Below are 19071 nucleotides of genomic sequence, written 5' to 3' on the forward strand. Positions count from 1 at the left end.
TTTTGGCACGTGAGTGGTAACACAATACTGTCAGGTACTGTCACAGTTAAAAAGGTAAAAGCTATTTCTCCAGTTCTATTTGGGATAAATCAATGATTCAAACGGCAAAATGCTCTCTGCTTATAAATAGGAAGTTTAATCAAGGGTTCTATGACGCGCTTTGCACTCTTAGCTAGTTTTTCTGCCAGCGAAAGTTTTTTCTTTGGGCGTCCATCCCGTTAACTGGCTTAATGTCTCCCGTAGTATCATGGCTAGTAATGAAAAATAAATTTCTCCGGTTCTACTTGGGATAAATCAGTGATTCAAACAGTGAAATAGTCTCTGCTTATATATAGGAAGTTTAATCAAGTGTTCTACGACGTGCTTTGCACTCTTAGCTAGTTTTTCTGCCAGCGAAAGTTTTTCTCTCCACGTCCATCCCGTTAACTGGCTTACAATGTATTGTCTCCTGTAGCATCACGGCTAGTAATGAAAAATAAATTTCTCCGATTCTACTTGGGATAAATCAGTGATTCAAAAGGTGAAATGCTCTCTGCTTATAAATAGGAAGTTTAATCAAGTGTTCTATGATGCACTTTGCACTTTTCAATTCAAGGCGAGATTATTTCAAGAGAAAGTGAAAACAAACATTAAACACTGTGACATCACGTGTAGAAATCATCATTTCATCACGTGTTGGACTCGACAACGCAGCAAACATGCAATGCCGTCTGGATTAATTATCCATTTATGTCATTTTTGAAGAGTTGAAACGGGAATTTATACAACAGTGTTGCTTTGCTAAATGTGCAAATGAGACCTAAACCTTTCAAATGCACTGTAACGAGACTCTGCGAACGTGATTATAATTTCCATAAATCGTGATCTTCTCATTGTGATTGTAACACAATGTGCATTGCCGGTCAGAGCAATAAAACACTCATTCACGGATATCACTAGCAGATTGTTGGCCTGTTCATGATAACTTTACATGGACAGCAAAAATTAATCAAAAGAAGGAACAAAAACCATTCGAACCGAACTAACAATGCCTTTAACAAATTAGAGTCTAAATAGTTCGTTAGCGGGATCAAAAGCCGACATGTTTCACATTTTCTCGCAAGAAAGCAAAAGTTTTGTAACGAGTAAACAGTTAAAGTGGAAAACATAATTTCAAATTCTTCGGAAAGCTTGAGAATTAGTTTAGAGAAAACGTAGGCAGAATTACGCAGTAGCAAACAAAATCTTCAAAAGAAAAGGTCGCACCTCACGCAAATACCGGTATGCAAATGATGCGTGTCGTTGATCTCGCACATAAACAATAACCTATTTGCGTTTACATTTGCAAACGTCCGCAATTTTCGCCACTAAACTTAGGAGAAGTTTTACATACGTTATATCTTTTGATCTTTCCACAACTATAAATAAATCAGTACCAAGTCATGCAGCAAAATAACATCTGAAAAAAAAAAATTAATATGCAGTGCTGTTGTGCATTCACCAGCAAACGCAGACTAGGAGAATTTTTTTTTTTCCCCGACACTTTCAAATCGGGTTTTCAAAGAGTATTCAGAACATTTCGAAGGGGTTTCCAACATGTTCACATTCCAAAGAGTTCCAAAGCGTTTCAAAAGGGTTTCCGAAGGGTTTCAAAGCATTTCAAAAGAGTTTCAAAGCGTTTCAAAAGGGTTTCCAAAGGGTTTCAAAGCGTTTCAAAACACTTTTGTGGATAAGACGTGTTTTCGTATGGAGGGTTGCAAATGATCGGTCACCACACTCATTTGCAAGAAAATGACGATTAACCTCTGTGGCGAGGTCCAGCTGTAAAGAAAAAGCCGCCATTTTTTAATGCGTGTGTGCTAATCACGCATGAAATTATGCGCAGTAGGGATGTGCAATGCAATACTGGGGAATAACCTTACGGGGCAAAAGCAATCCATAAAGAAATCTTTGAATTTGTTTTAACGGGAAGCCTATCCCGTATCCGTTTTGAAAGTCTTGGAACCATTATAACAATGTTTTACCAAACATTTTCAGCTTACTGTTAAAATGACAAAGACAACGTTAAACAGAAGTTACAGGGTTTGGAAGACAGGCAGAACGGGGCGGTAAAACAATTAGTCAAACCGAACAGAAAGCCATGGTATGTTTGTAAATAAATCAAGTTGGCATCTTGTTCGCAAATGCTCGATTTACAACTTTCTTATGTTTTGTTGCAGGTTGAGTTTTTAAAGTTAGCTTGCTTAGTACATATTTTTATTTCCTTCTTTTATCAAAACAAAAACATCGCAATGAAAAACAGTGCTGGTCAAATGAGAACAAGAACAGCTGTGTTTGGGTCACGCGAATTCACGTAAAACTACGGTACAAGATGTGCCACTTTGTGTACCGTGTTAGAATTATATTGTAACATACTTTTCCATTTATCAGTCCCCTGTATTCTATTTCGTGTTAAATCGTACTGAGGTCATGGACAGTATATTTCTAGTTTGAAATTCACGTTGATCTTCATCCAAGGGCCGTCCAAGTGACATTTTAGGCTAGGAGCAAACTTCCCCAACCCCGTCCAGGAAAAGTTTTTCACTCGCGTCACGTGTGAATTGTGCGCAACAATTCGTGGCATTGTAGCACAAATGTGTTTCTGCTCTTGAACAAACTCGCTCATCTACCATTTGTGTAGTATTTTTATCGATAGTAAATCATGTTTCCTTCAAATAATTCGTGACTAGAGATTACTTTGTTTATATCAACGGAATTTGGTTGGAAATGTTTCTGGATTGCATTGGCATTGCATAAGATGACTTCAATTAAACAAACATGGACAGAATTGTGTTTTTGTTTTCTTGACAATTCGACATAGAGACAATTTCCAACCATAAGTAGTTATTTGCTTGCTTTGAATTATAATGTATATCCAGTTTACAGATCATTAATTAGAATCATTCTCATTGCTTTCAAGCACTTATGGTTCGCTCTTTTACTGACCGTGTGCTAAGTCAGTGACCCTTTGATCGAAAAGTTGAGTGTTTGAATTAAAAGTTTGGCTAACCGTTCAAATGCTTGAGGTCATCCATTTCAACACATCAGCTAACCGTTTAAACGCTTCAACTCATCTGATCCAAAATTTTTGCTAGCCGTTTTAACACTTGAAGTTATTTGTTCGAAAATTTTTGCCAGCCATTTTAATGCTTTCAGTCATCCATTCGAAAATGTTCGCTAACCGTTATTAACCATTAAAACGTTTCTATTTTTTAACGCTTTTAAAGGCGTTTACTACCCGTTTATTATCCGTTTATCATCCGTTTCTTTTAGCCTGTTTAACAGATAGGGGCTAATGCACGTTTTCCTGTGTAAGGTAACATTTCTACGCCAAATTGAGCTTCATAAAACGGGCGCCAGTTGAACAATGTATACCTATTCCCCCAACCCCCTGCCATTCAAGCATTCAGGACCAGTGCAAGGATCAACACCCTAACTAGAACCAGCACTATAACTAGTACCAGTACCAGTACCAGCATTACATGTTCTATCAGAACTAGCAAGTAATTTACTGCATTACCAAGTGACACACGTTTGTCACACATTCTTGCCCAACTGTTCCTTTGCTTAGGAAATAAGCGAAAATAACTGCCTTTTATTGCACCTTTTGCTGTTCATTTACAGAAAATATCCATTCATCTGTGTTCGAATTTGTTTCATTATGGTCAATACACTCTCATTAACACCAATATGACCTTCATTTGTACTTAAGGAATGTTCAAGAATAACATTTGCATATGAATTAACATTTAAAATCATAAAAAGATGAGCAACACCTTCCTTTGACATTCATTGGCTGTAAATGTATTTTCATATTTGTTGAAACAAAATTTGTGCTCATGAAACGACAATCATTTACATTTTTGGACAATCCTTTTTCAACAAAAGACTTTCAATAACACCATTTGTATGACAACTCACAATCAATTGCATCATTATACAACCATATCCATGAAGGTAACAATCTTAAGTGCAGGGAGAAAAACATTACCATATTTTCACCTAACATTAAACAATACCTCATTAGCGTGATTCTTTTGAACAGAGATATCTCACCCAATTTTCCTTCAAAATTTGATTATAGAACAAGGGACCAGATGTACTTTTTTAAAGTCATATTTTCACAATTCTCCCCTTGCAGATATAAATTCAGCCTCATACGAACCTTTTGCATACAACTCAGAGGGCGCAATACAGTGTACATGTGACAGTGACAGTTAGATTTCCTCAGGAATGCCACGAAGAATAGAATCCATTTGAACATCATGAAAGGATAATCAGGGCCTTTGAAGATGTCAATGAAGACTATTTAATAGTTGCAGATACACTTGGAATCAACAGATCCACAGCCAGAAGTATTGTGTCGAGATATGTAAGGGAAGGCAGAATCGCGGAAAGACCATGTGGAGGCCCAAACAATGTTAGGGTAGATAATGAGATGAGAGACTGCCTCAACAAAATTTTGAGCGAAAATTGCTTACTGACGCTAACACAGCTTGATGAAGAATTGAGACAACAACTTCTTTGAAAACCTAGAATCTGCGACCACGCTGTGGCAAGAACTCTGGGAGTAATGTTGTCTCATGTAAAATTGGCCAGGCCTGTTCCTGCGGTAAGAAACTGTCCTGATGTCATTCAGAAACGACTGGACTATGCCAACTGGTCCATGGGCCATGCTGTGGTGAGCCAGTGTTTTTCATAGACGAATGTGGTTACAATATTTGGACTGCAAGAAGTCACAGAAGAGCGGAACAGTGTTTCCGCTAGAGCGCGTCATTGTGGGAATCCTGCGTTACAATCAGAGATGGCCCCCAGAAAAACGAAAAAAGGGCCAGTATGGCCCTTTCTATTTACAAGACTGCAGGCTTAACACAGTCATAATATTATAAAAGTCATCCAGGGCTCGAAATTGTGATCGATACGGTCACCAATGCAACTAACATTTCATCCTTGGCGACCAAAAATTCTGGTTTAGTCACCATAATATGGCATAATGGAGACTACATTTCTCTGTGTTGACGATCAATAGTAAGTAAGTAAAGTAAGTAAGTAAACTTTATTTGATAAGTGGGTTGTAGAGGGGATTTGGCAGCCAAAGGGCTGATGTGGACCTACTATACACAAAATAAGGTTATTTTGTCACACATTATGACCTTCAAGAAATTCATATTGAAAGATCTTTGCTTCTAACACATTCATCATAAGAAAAGTCAATCCTTGCTTTTGCTTTGCTGTATTGATTCTCTCATATCGGAAAACTTCCAAATGGCTGACCATGTTTGAAATCGCCCTATAATGCATTGCAAACCCTTGATCATTGACTACGTCATGTTTGCCTAAGGATTGTTCTCTTGTAATGCACGGATCCTTCATAATAGTAGCTGTTTCAAAAGAAATTTTATTGAGTAGAAACACTTCGAAAAGCACTTACTATAAATTTTATCATAGATCCTAATAAACTGCTTTATTTTCCTTGGTACCCTGATGCATTTTTTTCATTCTGTAGCTTTCAATTTATTGGCCCCTTTTCTAAAAAATTGGCCCCTAAAAAAGATCTTCAGGGGCCACTTTGGCCCTCAGGTAAAATTTTCTGGCTGAAACACTGGAGGAACGGGCCAACAGACAGGTGTGTGGTCAGCAAAGAAGAAATGTTACTGTCACAATGGCCGTTTCACCCACCAATGGTCTGGTTTTCTACTCTGCAGTTATTGGTGGGATGAATGTGCAAAGATTTGATGACTTCTTGGCAAACACCTCGTTACTGACGAACATGTTATCTTCATTTATGACAGAGTGCCAGCCCACAATAACCCCGCTATTCCCAGTCCCAACACAGAACTAAAAAAGTTACCACCCTACAGTCCATTCTTCAACATTGTAGAACAAGTTGTACGTTCCTTAAAAGCGGCAATCAAAGCAGACATCAGCCGTCCTGAGGTACAGGAACAGATGAATAACAGAGAAGAAGCTTGCTGTGGGAAATTATCACACTCAGCTGTTGCAGAAGCAAGCCCTACAACAAAATATTGGTACCATTACGGCAGCTAAATGTGGACAATGGTATCATTTCATGCAAACATATTTGTCACGATGCCTCAATAGTGAGGCAGTTGAGCGATAAATCGTTCAGCCAAATTTGATAAAATTTTTATTTTCCAAAAATAAATTTGGCTGTAATGTTTGTCTCACTGCACTAAAGATTGTCACCTTCATGGATATGGTTGTAGAATAATACTGCAATTGAAGGGGTGAGTGCAAAACCATGCTAAGTGACGATTTTGTGTGAATCTTTTTTTTCTCAAACGTGCCTGAATTTTTGAATGTGGTCTTCAATGTAACAGAAAAACATGGTCCTGTATTTATGCCACTGATTTTGAGGGCTCGAAATTAACTTTTTCGTTCGGGAGCCAGCTGGCTACTAACAGAAAAATTTTGGTCGCCAGATCGTAAATTTTGGTCGCCAACTTATTCTATATACAAGTTCCACAAGAACACAATTTTATACGTTACTTTGCACGCAAGAAAAGTCACAATTGAAGAGCGAAAACAATTAGAAACAGCACGAGTAACACTTAGTTATAAAGCTACCGTTGTTCCCAGGTACTATGTATCTGGTCCGAAGGTGATGGTTGTCTCCATAGTCATTTTAAATGAAGCGAAGCATAAAATGTTTTAAGTCCGTGGTTTTCATTGTGAGACAAACACGGGTCCTTGCATATTTTCCCTTTGCTACTTCTTCGAAATGCCGTTCTTTATTTTCGACTTGCTTTCCTCGACACCTTTTCGCTGCCAACAGTTTGGTGAAATCCGCTTTCCCTACATCAACAACTGATGACGGATTCAAAGTTTGGATTAACCTTTTGGCTGAATCTTAATACCCCACACGTAAAAACTCACGTAATTCCTTCAACTGATTGGTATATCTGCCACCATTTTCGCGGCAAATGAAAAGCACATGGTGTTGAAGTGCGCCTGCGATCCCAGTTTCGGAAGAAGCCACTGAAACAATATGGCGCGCTGTGAACGCGGTATCGACGTGTCGAAATACATTCAATATTTTTCGATTATCTTGTAATATTCAGACATTATTTTACTGGGAACAGAAAGCTGAGTTGTATGCTAGCTACCACATCCGATTGATTTCCTAATATAAAGATTTAAAAACAAAAGTTGTGTCGTGGTTTTCTTTAGTTATCAGACGAAACGCGATCAAGTCGCCAGCTGGCGACCAGTTCTGAAAATTTAGTCGCCAGTGCTCAATTTTTGGTCGCATTGGCGACCAGTGAGTCACAATTTCAAGCCCTGATTTTGCTTTGTTTTCAAGATAAAATGTATGCAAAAAAACTTGATTTCCTCTGGCGGCGTCTTTAGGTGTTTATATGTTGAAAAGTCAGCGTCTGACCATAAAGATTTTTTTCTCAATGTTGATTTCACTTCAACTTGTGACCGCAAAGATGTTGACTTCACTTCAAAAGCAGCGAAATGTTGATTTCACAAGAACGCGTAAGTTCAAAGATGTTGATTTCACTTTAATCATAGCAAAATACTGATTTCACAAGGAAACGACAATACCTCGACTGCATGGGTATCAGTTTGTTCGAGCAATCAGAGCACATTTTGGTTCTTTAAAATGTGGTAATGAATTACGGGTTTTTCAAGGCTTTATGATGCCTCTTAACCACCAGGCAGGCAGGCAGGCAAGGTACTTTAAAAGAACACTTTGATTGTTAGTTGACAGAGCTCTAAAGCAGCGCATCTCTTCTGTTTGATAGTATTTCCTTTGACACCCGATCAATTTCACATGTGTGTTGCATGTCACCACAACCGATGTAAACAATGTTTCCCAGATTCCCGCTTTGTATGCTATTCTCCAACTTACAAGGAAGACAGCTAACTGATACTGCTGGATTTGATTTTGACTTCGAACGCTACAAACAGAAGCTACATTCACGCATCCTACTGACATAAGACACTCCCTTTGTTGCTCCAGAAAATCAAAGCTATCTTGACCCAAGCAGATTTTCTTGCAACAATTTGCAAACAAGTGAAAAAAGTCCACGTCAGTATTCAAAATATAATTTGCAGTCAATTTACTGAGAATGAGGCGCTTCATTTGAGAGAGTGTCTGTTTCCTGTTAAACAAATAAACTCCTAAAAACACAGCTAGAAAAAGCCAAGTTTGTTTTGAATACATTATAACTCAAAAATGAAGCAAAAACTAGCAACAAAAATACACAATGTTTTTCCATTACATTGAAGACCATTGCGTGAAAATTTAGGCACTTTTGAGAAATTTTTTTTTTCACCCAAATCATCACTTAGTATGGTTTTGCACTCACCCTTTCAATTAATTGTGAGTTCTCATGCAAATTGTGATATTGAAAGTCTTTTGTTGAAAAAGTATTGTCCAAAAATGTAAATGATTGTAGTTTCATGACGACAAATTTTATTTCGACAAAAACTAAAATACATTTACAGCCAACGAATGTCAAAGGAAGGTATTGTTTGCAAATGTTATTCTTGAACGTTCCTTACCTGCAAATGAAGGTCATAATGGTGTTAATGAGAGTATATTGATCATAAAGAAACAAATTTGGACACAAATGAAAGGATATTTTTTTGTAAATGAACATGAAAAGGTGTATACATGTATGGCTGTGTCTCACAAGGACTGGGAAGTACCACATTCATGAATTTGATTGGCTGAAATCGATATTGAAAGCTATCTAGAATTTCCTATCTAGACTGGTGATGTTTTGTGGTGAAAAAGTTGCAAACTAAAATGCAAAAATACTGATCATTTTCTTCTAACAATATTTATTTATCGAAGTGCCAAAAAGCCTGATGAGAAAAAAAGTAAAGAGGACGAGTAAACTTTGGCAGAATTAAGTGCAGCTCATTGCCGGTCACAAGCAAAATGTGAGTTAAATACAAACCAGTTACATTAAACAAATTTGCCTTATAATAAAAACCTTATTAACCGAGCTTGGTCAGTCTGAATGGGAGAATCTTGACCTCGGTCGTGCATACAGACCTCACCGCGTTCGGTCGATACTCAGGACCCTAATCAAGATTCTCCAATACAGACCAATCATGGTGCAGAATGAAAACTAACAAGAAGACGACAGGCAATTAAGTTTATTCTTCTCTTTAATTTCTGGTTTTAGATTACATAATATGAGCATTTGCAGTACTCAAATAAACATGTGGGTTCCCTATGGCAATGGCCGCCTTATCCCGAAAACAATCACCCGAAATTACTAGTACCCAGTCTACCTGTCTGCCGCATCACATCTAGTCCTCAAAGCCACAAGATAATCACCAGCTATATGGTATAATGCAACATATTGCATAATCCCACAATACACATTCCAGAAATTTTCTCTGGTGTTCAAGGTTTTATAGGAAAAACAGTAACTGTACCATTCTTGGAGTTTCTAAGTTACTTACCTATCCTTTAACTTGTCTGTGTCATCCTGCTGCTTGGTCTCTTTAATAACGGTATCATTTCGCTAGAAATATTGCAAAAGACGCCTTGCTTTACAATCACCTTTAACATAGTTGAAAATATGCTAGCTTTTTAAATTAACTAACTCAGAAATCTTTCCACTTGTGTCATTGAAATTTCAACAAGCTAATTAATGACCAAGAGGCAAATACAAAATCTACAAGGTGCTAAGTCAGTCAGTAAGTCAGTAAATCAGTTGGTCAGTCAGTCAGTTGGTCAAACTGAGTTTGAGGTCCATACTGTAAGTTACAAATCCTCGTCTTTTCCTCTTTGATTTATGGCCAAAGCTCAAAGCCTGCGGGCCAGAAATGGAAGGGGAAAAACAAGGATCCGTAACTTAAAGTATGGACCAAGAAGATGAGGTTAATAAGATATTTATTATACAGGGTTTGAGCTAGGCCACGCCATTGGGACAGTCCAACACTGCAATTGAAATTGTTTGTCCGCTTCATAACTTTGGGGAAAAACTCAGAAGGAAGCACACATGAAGAGATACAGTTCAGTAAGGAAATTACAAGCTGAAACACAGAACGTGCAATAAATTTTATCCCACATTTCAAGTTCATTCTAAATTCACAGTCATGCTCTAATAATCACTAAGCCAAACAAATCCGACCAAAATTTTTGCATGTTTGTATTCTTTACCTGTTTCTTTTTTCTTTTTCTTTTTCTTTTTCTTTTTTTACTTTCCTGAACAGTAGCTAAGACTTTTTAACAAAAAAAAAACTGCAACCAAAAAATAACAGCGTGGGAACATTCTTCCAAGGATTTCAATGTGGGTTTGTCGTGGTCAGCAGTATTAGCCCCATGTAAAATGGCACGAAGTGCTCCTATTTGAAAACGCTTAGGGTGCTTTCCATTATACCAAAGATTCCCGAACTTTTGGTCAGAAGTCAAATGGAAAGGTCTGTTTCAGTTCCTTGCGACCAGAGCATTCGGGGTCACCTCTGGAGGTGATCCCAATATTCCAGTCAGAATATTCCAACTGAGATTTGCCGTTCCATTTTTACAAAATGGTTCATTGCCTTACTTCTCTTCACTTAGGTAGGAAATTCAGAAAAGGAATTTAAAAATGGTAAGAGCCATTGCTCTTCGCTGAACCGGTTTGATCGAAAATTGTCGTTTCATTTTCCTCCAGTATTCCCACTGGTCTCTGTCCAGTCACTTTGGCATAATGGAAAGCACCCTTAGATTTTGGTGACTATGGCTACAGGGCTTGAAAAAAACCTCGTCCGATCGTCCGGGACAAGTAGATTTTCCCTTCAGGCAAGTAACTTTCTCTCCTTATTTGCCCTGTGGGAAAGGACCCAGGCAAGCCGTTTGCCGACTAAATTTTTGATAATGATTTTGAGAAGAAAAGGTAAATTTTAGGCTCAAGGGTAACCAAGTGTTTAGATGAAGCTTGAAGAAAATTACAATTTATAGCGTTGTTTAGTTGATTGCGTGACACATGCTCACGGCTCAGAAGTGGTTGCCTAGCATGTGATCAAAATCTGCCCCGATCAAATTTCCTTCCAGGCTTAAAACTAGCCGCCTCGGGCACGAAAATGCTGTGTTTATTTCTTAAAATTGTATCAATTTTCTGTGAGCATTTTCCAGTTTCTCTGTGCAAAACTTAACTCAACAATGATATATTAAAGCTGTAGAAATTGTACGCGAGAACAAGCCGCATATTTGTACCGCGAAAACGAAGTCAGCATTTTTGATGCTAAAATCCAGGTAAATCTCTGTTTTCGGCAAGACATACAAGTTTGCTAGTGATAACATAGTTATGCGCCGCCGCGCGAAATGAAAAGTATCATATTATTAAAAAACAAATGGTTAAGTAAGTCATCAAAATACTTTCAGGGTTCTTGGAAGATGACTTAAAATAGTGTTTCTTTCAAACGAAGACATTTTCCCTCAACTGAAACTATTTTTGATTCACTCAAACGAAAAAGTATGCTCTCGCCAGCTTTTCAAATTCAACACTGTGCCTGTGTCAAAACTGAAGTGGGAAGGCGACTTGTTGTTAATTCAGTTGTGTGTTACAAATGTCTCGCACTTCTCTTTACAATGATTTCGTGGAGCTAGACAAGATGCAGGTGAACATTCAAGGAGTCGAATGCGATCTTCAACGAATTGAACAAATTGATTCAAGGTTGTATAATAACAATTACAAAGATACCCAGCGTGTAATACAGGAACTTAAGGAAGTAAGTACACGAACGAACAACAACACCTTCGCAAACTTTGTTTCTTGAACAGGGAGGCAATGGCAAAAGATGCTGTGGGACAAAATTTAATTCCTGATGACATTTTTTTAACATGTTCGAAAATTCAATCTGATTATAACAGTGTGTTCATTCATGTTAATTATAACAAACCGTACAACTTCATAAAAGCAGAATGAAGAAGTTTAAAGTTCTGGAAGTATTACAATATAATGGCATTAACATGAAAGTGATCAGCACTAAGAGGACTACAGTTAAGGTGGGTTTATTACATTAAAACACGCCTGTAGTTTGACTTCCATTTTTGGGTCATGAATTATTCATGAGTTTGAAAACTTGGGCAAGCTGGGAAGTGCCCCGGGCAAGCAAAATTTGAGAGTTATTTGCCCAACGGGCAAGATGGCATTCGAATATTTTTCGAGCCCTAGCCGCTACCATTTTACAGAAGGAGGTTGCTAAAAGGTGATTCCTGAAAAATAAAAATGTCCTCCAAAATTCTAGCCAAGGTGACAACTTGTCCACCAGTGATCAAATCCTAGCTTAAACCCTAATTATATCTCTTCTGTATGCCAGATGGGTTTGGGAATGATTTCTATTCATGCAGAACCACTTCAAATTTCTGACACAAGTAAGAAGAAAAATGAGTCAATTTGAAATTGTTGTAAAGTTTTTAGCACATTTTAATACACAATTTAAAGTAAAAGAAAGTTTTAATCATGGCGTGGTGCGGGTCAAATGTAAAAACTTCCAAGGTCTTGTTTTCATTCCTAACACAGAGAAATTACTACTTTGGGTTTTAGAAAAAATACAAACCAATGTTTAGGTGGCCTCAGTATAGAAGATCAAGGAGTACAAAGTCCTCAAACCTTTCTGGTGAAGAAGTTTTTCTTCCTACAACTGCCGTGAAAACATGAAGATCGGAGTGCTTTGAAGTAAGTTTTGACGACAGATCGCAGATTTAAAGCAGCTTTTTGGACTTAAGAAACAAAAATGGTAAGGTACATTATTACTTTGAAGTTGAATGAACTTTTGGAACAATTGGTAAAGCCACGGGCGTTAAAATGACTGCTAAAGCGGTCGGCAAAAACTAAAGCTTTCGCTTTAGAGTGAAGAATAATTTGAACATGCAGTCATGCAGCGAAGCACGTCTGTGAAATTTTGAACATTTTTTTTGTTAAAGGGGTTTCTTTGCCTCAGTGTGAATGAAAATTTATTGTTATTGAACTTCCTTACGCATTTCTTTCATTTGGTTAAAAGTGAACAGTATCTTGGACACTGGATTTCTGCATATTTAATTACAGCAACCTCCAAGCAGTTTGTTTATTTAGTTTATTCACTTTGTTGAAATATTTTTTGGAGTCTTACTCAGCTACTGCAGAACTACCAAGAAAAGAACTAAATGGCCACTAATTTAACACAGATGAAATACAACCCATCTCAAAATAATTGGCTTGTTTTTGTCGTCTTTTTGATTCAAGTTTACAATTTTCATCTTTCTTTCGCAGTGCCATAATATCTTGTCATGCGGCAAAGAAATTACTTGATTTCTTGTTTTCAGATTGATTTTTATATGAGTTCTTCATTTTTATATTTCATTGTTAGCCGTTATAGTACAAGAATGAAATTCTGTTGTATATTGGTTTCGTTTTAGTCCTCTGAAGTCAATAATTAACTCATTTTTGCATATTCAATTTTCTCAGCTTCTGTGGGACATTTTGTCACACGATAAAGGAATAATATAATTTCTTGTTTTTCTTATCAGTTTTACACATCAGGTTGAGTTCTTTTTGTTAAAGTGCCACTAACCCCCAAACTTTTTTTCGCTAATATAAATTTCCTTTTTCTCCTGATCACCACTGCAAAAAAATTATCGTTGTAGCTATTTTCATTAATTTCCTACGAATTCTTTTCCATGTTCACGACCAAGGAAAAGTGGAGAATGGGAGGAGTTGGCTCCTGACATCATTTCGGGAATAACAAAGTTTTGTTTCTGAAAAGGATATATGCACACATGCAATATGTGTGTCAAAATCATTGCAGAATGCAAGGAATATGTGTTGTTGGAGGCAGTAGCAATACAGGATGCATAGTATTCCTCTTCATTCAATACCTCTATCGCGATGAAACTTGACCAGAAACGAGAAAAAGACCAAAGAAGTGGCCTGATCTGTGCGAAGCTAAAGCCAGGGAGCCATAGAGGAATTCTTCGATCTCGGGTTTGCCGCTACTGTAAAAAACTAGAGATTTTCATGGCCTGTATTTTCTTCTCTTAATCTCTAGTGAAAGTTTGACATTGTCAACGTACTGTATAAGACATGAATATGAATAAAAACACACACATGCTAGAGGTCGTATTCCGGCCGTGTTTCTCAATGGCCGTTCTGAATACAGAATTGTTTTGTTCCTTGAGCTTCGTCTTTGAGGAACAAATATATCTAAATTGCAAACTTAGAATGGATCAAGCATTTATAAATATATGAGGAAAGTGAAACAAACGATTAAGATTCGACTCTAGAGCTACCGACAGAGATTGTTGTGCTGAAAGAAGAATGTGCTTGTCAGTCAACTGAAACGTAAACTAATAAGTTGAGAACTCCCAGGTTATTAGCGTACGTAAACAGTAAAGCAGATAAGCATTCATTTACTGATACTACACTGAACCTCTTTTTAATATCTTGTCAAAGGATTTTCCATGATACTAGTACGAAATATGCAAATTTGTGTAGCTTGTGTTCGTACACAGTAATTGACTATGCATATACTATGGTCGGTCAACAATAATGAAGCGAAAAGTTATCTTACCTTTGGATATTGTTTGCCGACATCTCTGCTTATCTCTTATGTTTAAACTATTTTCAATCATTGATCTGGAGAAGTAGGCAAGCGTAGACTATGACTACATCGCATTTTAACTTGTATTTCGGGGGAAATTAATGTTTGAATCTAAAAATGTTTTGACACTTCGAAATCTGCATGTTCCTTAAAGGCAAATTAGCAACTCTTCGTGTTCATTGACATCTTTTTAACTCTTTAAGAGCTGTAAGTTAACTCTTCAGCCATTATTTGTGCCTTTATAACCGAAATGGATCAGCAAATTGTCAATCCTGATCCTGGCCTAAATTACAATGCAGTGGTCTCCACTGGTGACCCGCACTTCGAAATGGAAAAAAAATATATACATCGCAGCTGTCCGGATCGTAGCTAGACTCTGAATTGTAATGCTAGATGATACAGTTCTTTCACTTAAAAATCTTGCCCAGTTTTGATAAAATATGAATCTCAAATAACCCAAAAATGTTTTGACAGCCCTCAAAGCTTAGTCACAAGTCTCGCGAGTGTTTTAGCCCGGTTCCCGAAGTGATGTCACTAGTAGCCCGACCCAGATCCCACTTTGCACTGTTGCGAACAGAGAAATTACATGTTCAAACACCTGTAGAAACGCAGGGATTCTATCAATTGAGATAATTTTTTCGCTAAAGTAATCAGGGAAACCAGTAGATTTTATTTAAGGAAAACACATTTGCGGGGTTAATGGCACTTTAATATTTTTTAATATTTTGGCCCTTCATTTATTCAACTTTAAATAAATGATGTCTTGAAACCTGATCTTGTGTCTGTGGTTACTGTACATATGGTTTATTTTTGTGCTTTCGCTCGCACTGAAATATTCCAAAAAAAAGCCAAGGAATTAGGGGTGGGTTGCGGGCAATTTCATTCACGCTTCCATGGGTTAAAGAACCATTATTTTATAACCGGCCACAACATACCTTCTACATAAGGTAAAATCCAACAACAAGGCCATTCATGAAGATACATACAGATGGAGATACAAACAAATGATTAGATAATACTACCAAAACTTCACACACTTAAGAAAATACCATACAGGCATAAGATCTTTGGAAGGCAAAACTGACTAATATGGAGTTTTTCAAACTGTGTATAAAAGTTTCTTACAACCTCCTCAAAGTTATAGGTATTTAGAGCTCTTCTTGAATGGAAATCCAACATTCTTATCTTGTGCTTACCCTTGGGTGCTCAGCCACAATAAGGTATGACTCAATATTGTACTGCTTTAGATAAGAATCCCTCTCCTGGCCACGTCCTTCTTCAACCTCATAATCACCATTTAAACAGTTTAGTACAGAAGTTGTTATGTGCACACGTCTGGCAAGAAACAGAAGAAAGTTCACCAAATTCAGCACTTTTAATTGCCTCTCTTATTATTTAACTCAAAAAGGCACAAAGAATTTTTGAGAGAATGAAAGAAAAATATCACTTCGTACAACATATACCTATGACTAACACTGCACATTCATCGAATATGAAATGAAAAATAATTGCTGCTTATTTGAAAGGCTTTTCAAAATACAGAAGAAAGGCGTGATGAACACTTCTGGTGCCAAGTTTGAAGAACACTGCTTCAAAATTTCCAGAGATATTCTTTATTCAGTATTTTACCATTTTAGTTGCAAACCTCATGATGTCATCATTTTCCTAATTTGCGTAGTACAAAAACGTCAATATCTCTAAAGAGAAAAAAGATATTCTGAAAAAGGAAATGCCATTCTTCTTTATTTTGAACAGCCTTTTTAAACAAGCAGCACGGGTCATAGGCACTTTAAACACTAATTAATAACAAGTTTGTAAAAACCAGAACAAACATCATCAATTCGTACCCACCTTCAATATTGCTTTATATGACCATTGGAAAAAAAAATTACTTTATACTTTTAAAACCAAAATAATTTTACCTATTTAAATACACCTTGATGGTGCACCTTACTAGTTCTCCACAAGATACAGACTCACAGTAGAAAATGTTAACAGTAAGTTACAATGAAACACTGAGTTCTGGACATACCCTGGAAGGCCCCCTGACTCCATATGATTTGCAGTTGTCACATCATCAGACCAGACATCATACTGCCACTTGACAAGACCCAGAACCCCACTGTGAACTTTTCCCATATGCACACCAACTCTCATGTTCAAATTAACACCTGTGGCTTCACGCACACTCCTGCAGTTATAAGAAAACAAACTTCCATAATACACAATTGTTCAAATGGTCACCTAGCCTATAATGTACATTAACAAACTTAAATTTGCACTAATCTCTGCTCCCATCTCTTGATATACCAGCAAATATTCACAGCATTCTTCCTACAATTTTAGCCTTATGTTACAAATAAAAACTTTGACTTCGAACTTGAGAAAAGAAGTTCCAACTGAATAGGACAACTCAGGAAAAAAAATCCAACAAGTGTGATGGTGATGACTATGTTATTAAATACTCAGACTGATAAGAGTGAACTGACTCTGGAAAACTTAACAGTTGCCTTTTCAGCAACTGTTCTCTGGGATAATATCCCAGTAGACTTAAAAAACCTAAATGTCTCCTATTTTTCTAAAAAATTAACACTTTATTTGCTCTCAGAACAACACTTTGAAACCTTGTCCTAAAGTCTACTTTCTACATTTATTTTCTTATTTATTCATTTTTTTTAGTTCTGCTCTCCTTGATTTGTTATTTTCAGTAGTACCTTAATGAAGCTGGAGGCTAACTCGTAAGCTTCCCAGTTATTTAGCCTCCAGTCTCAATATTTGTACTTTATTAATATGGGTGTGTGTGTGAGAGTTAGATATATATACTAGTAGTAATCAAACATTATGAGTGCTTCCGTCTTCTACACCTGTGATATAACTTAAGTAGCTGTCTGTTGCTGAAATCATTATCTTTGTGAACAGCTGAAGTTTTACAGACAGATATAACATAATAACAAAGTCCACTATTTTCCTGCAGATTACAGTCGAACCTCTAAGCAGCCACTCTGGGGGACAAGACAACAGGCCACTTAATAGAGGCAAAAAACAAAACAAAATCACCCTTGGGACAGCAAGAAGCTGACTGCGGCCACTTAATAGAGGTGGCTGTTGAATAGAGGTTTTTATTACAGTGTATAGCTGACAATTTTTCTGAGATTTTGACCACTGGCTGCCAAATAAAAGTTGGCCACATAATAGGGGGTATTTTGATTTCCTTGCTTTATTGTTGACACGTTGCGTGACGCCTCCAGTTTTGGTAAGTCACGAGTTTAATAGAACATTCCCCTTCAAAATTCATGCTAAAATCTCATTTTTACTTTAACTGGTAATTTTAAGCATAAAAGCTAATTTTTAAAAGTACACTGTGTTACAGCTGGTATTCTAAGTTAGCAGCACAAATATCAGCTAGCATTTGCACTCGCATGCCAGTTTATCCGTGGTTTATCCTAAACAAACTCTGTGCAACTGGCAACTGATTCGAATATTTCCACTGATGAATAGAAATAGTCAGCATTTACATTGCTGTTCCTTAGTTCTGGCTTACTCTTATAGATCTTGGCTTCAGATTACTCTTCCGTTGATTCAATTTTGAGCTTCACTGGATACTGAACTATTTGTGGCCACTGGAAATTATCAATTAAGGACGGTGCCTACTAAATACAAAGGTTTTTGCGCCAGGTTAGGACCTTGCGGAAAAAGTAGATCTTTGCAAGGGCTATCGGAATCCACAAAGAAAAATGAGGGTAGCCACGCATTTTTTCGAGATAATTAGCCTTGAATCTCAACAAAAATGCTGACATCAGCATTTTTCTGAAAATAGGAGAGGATATTTCTTCACAGCTTTCTTTAGAATTCACCTTTACATACAGAAAAGCAAACACATTTATAAAGATCTGAAAACTACATGGTAAATGGTAACATAAAAACCATTTTTGGTATGTTTTTATTAACAAAATCATTGCAACAGCACTTTCAGCGTCTCTGACAGCCTTCCTCTGTTTCAGCTAAAATACAGTCTAAATACCTTTTGCTCAAAACCAGAAACTAATCACCTGCTGAATAGGCTTGCCACTTCCATTTCATAACATAAAATATAGGAGAATTTTAGAATTTTAGAATTTTACACGTTTTTGTAATTATTAGGTTTATTAGGTTTCTTACTTTTTATTTTGTAACTCTTAATTAACCGCAGGTCCACATCAGCTTATGCTGCCTATATACCGACCTGCGTAAACAAATAAATGATGTATGTATGTATGTATGTATGTAGTAATCACGCGTTTTTTAAACTTATTGATCCTTTTTTAAACTTTTTACCAAGGTGAAACGTCCCATGAAACTCGACTCAAGTCTGCATTAGGACTGCGTTCTACAAATGCAAAAAACATAGGCACGCAAGGCATGCATGAGTTATTTTTTTGTGTCAATTAGTAAAACTAGTACCTGCAATTTCACCTGATTTTCATTATTGTCTTGAGTGGGGAGGGGGAACATCAACACTTT

At 37.0% G+C, this 19071-nt stretch overlaps 1 protein-coding gene and 3 pseudogenes across 4 annotated transcripts in view; 2 read left to right on the top strand and 2 right to left on the bottom strand.

Annotated features, from left to right (window-relative positions):
• Nucleotides 1-4269, bottom strand: part of LOC145486852 (uncharacterized) — a 10966-nt pseudogene extending 6697 nt beyond the window's left edge.
• LOC145487498 (adenylate cyclase type 5-like) overlaps nt 1-19071 on the bottom strand; it is a 219901-nt gene that overhangs the window by 115361 nt on the left and 85469 nt on the right. For 3 of the 4 annotated variants that reach the window (XM_081466304.1, XM_081466303.1, XM_081466302.1), the window contains 3 exons: nt 16604-16762; nt 15768-15906; nt 9469-9530 (listed from right to left, as the gene is read on the bottom strand). In XM_081466304.1, coding sequence (XP_081322430.1) covers nt 9469-9530; nt 15768-15906; nt 16604-16762 — 360 coding nt within the window. Of the gene's footprint in view, nt 1-9468; nt 9531-15506; nt 15510-15767; nt 15907-16603; nt 16763-19071 lie in introns of all 4 variants that reach the window. The other variant, XM_081466301.1, reaches the window with a different exon arrangement.
• Nucleotides 3970-4785, top strand: LOC145486853 (uncharacterized; annotated as a pseudogene).
• Nucleotides 5675-9461, top strand: LOC145487567 (uncharacterized; annotated as a pseudogene).

Source organism: Orbicella franksi, chromosome 5 (genome assembly GCF_964199315.1).
Source record: "Orbicella franksi chromosome 5, jaOrbFran1.1, whole genome shotgun sequence".
Classification (NCBI taxonomy): domain Eukaryota; kingdom Metazoa; phylum Cnidaria; class Anthozoa; order Scleractinia; family Merulinidae; genus Orbicella; species Orbicella franksi.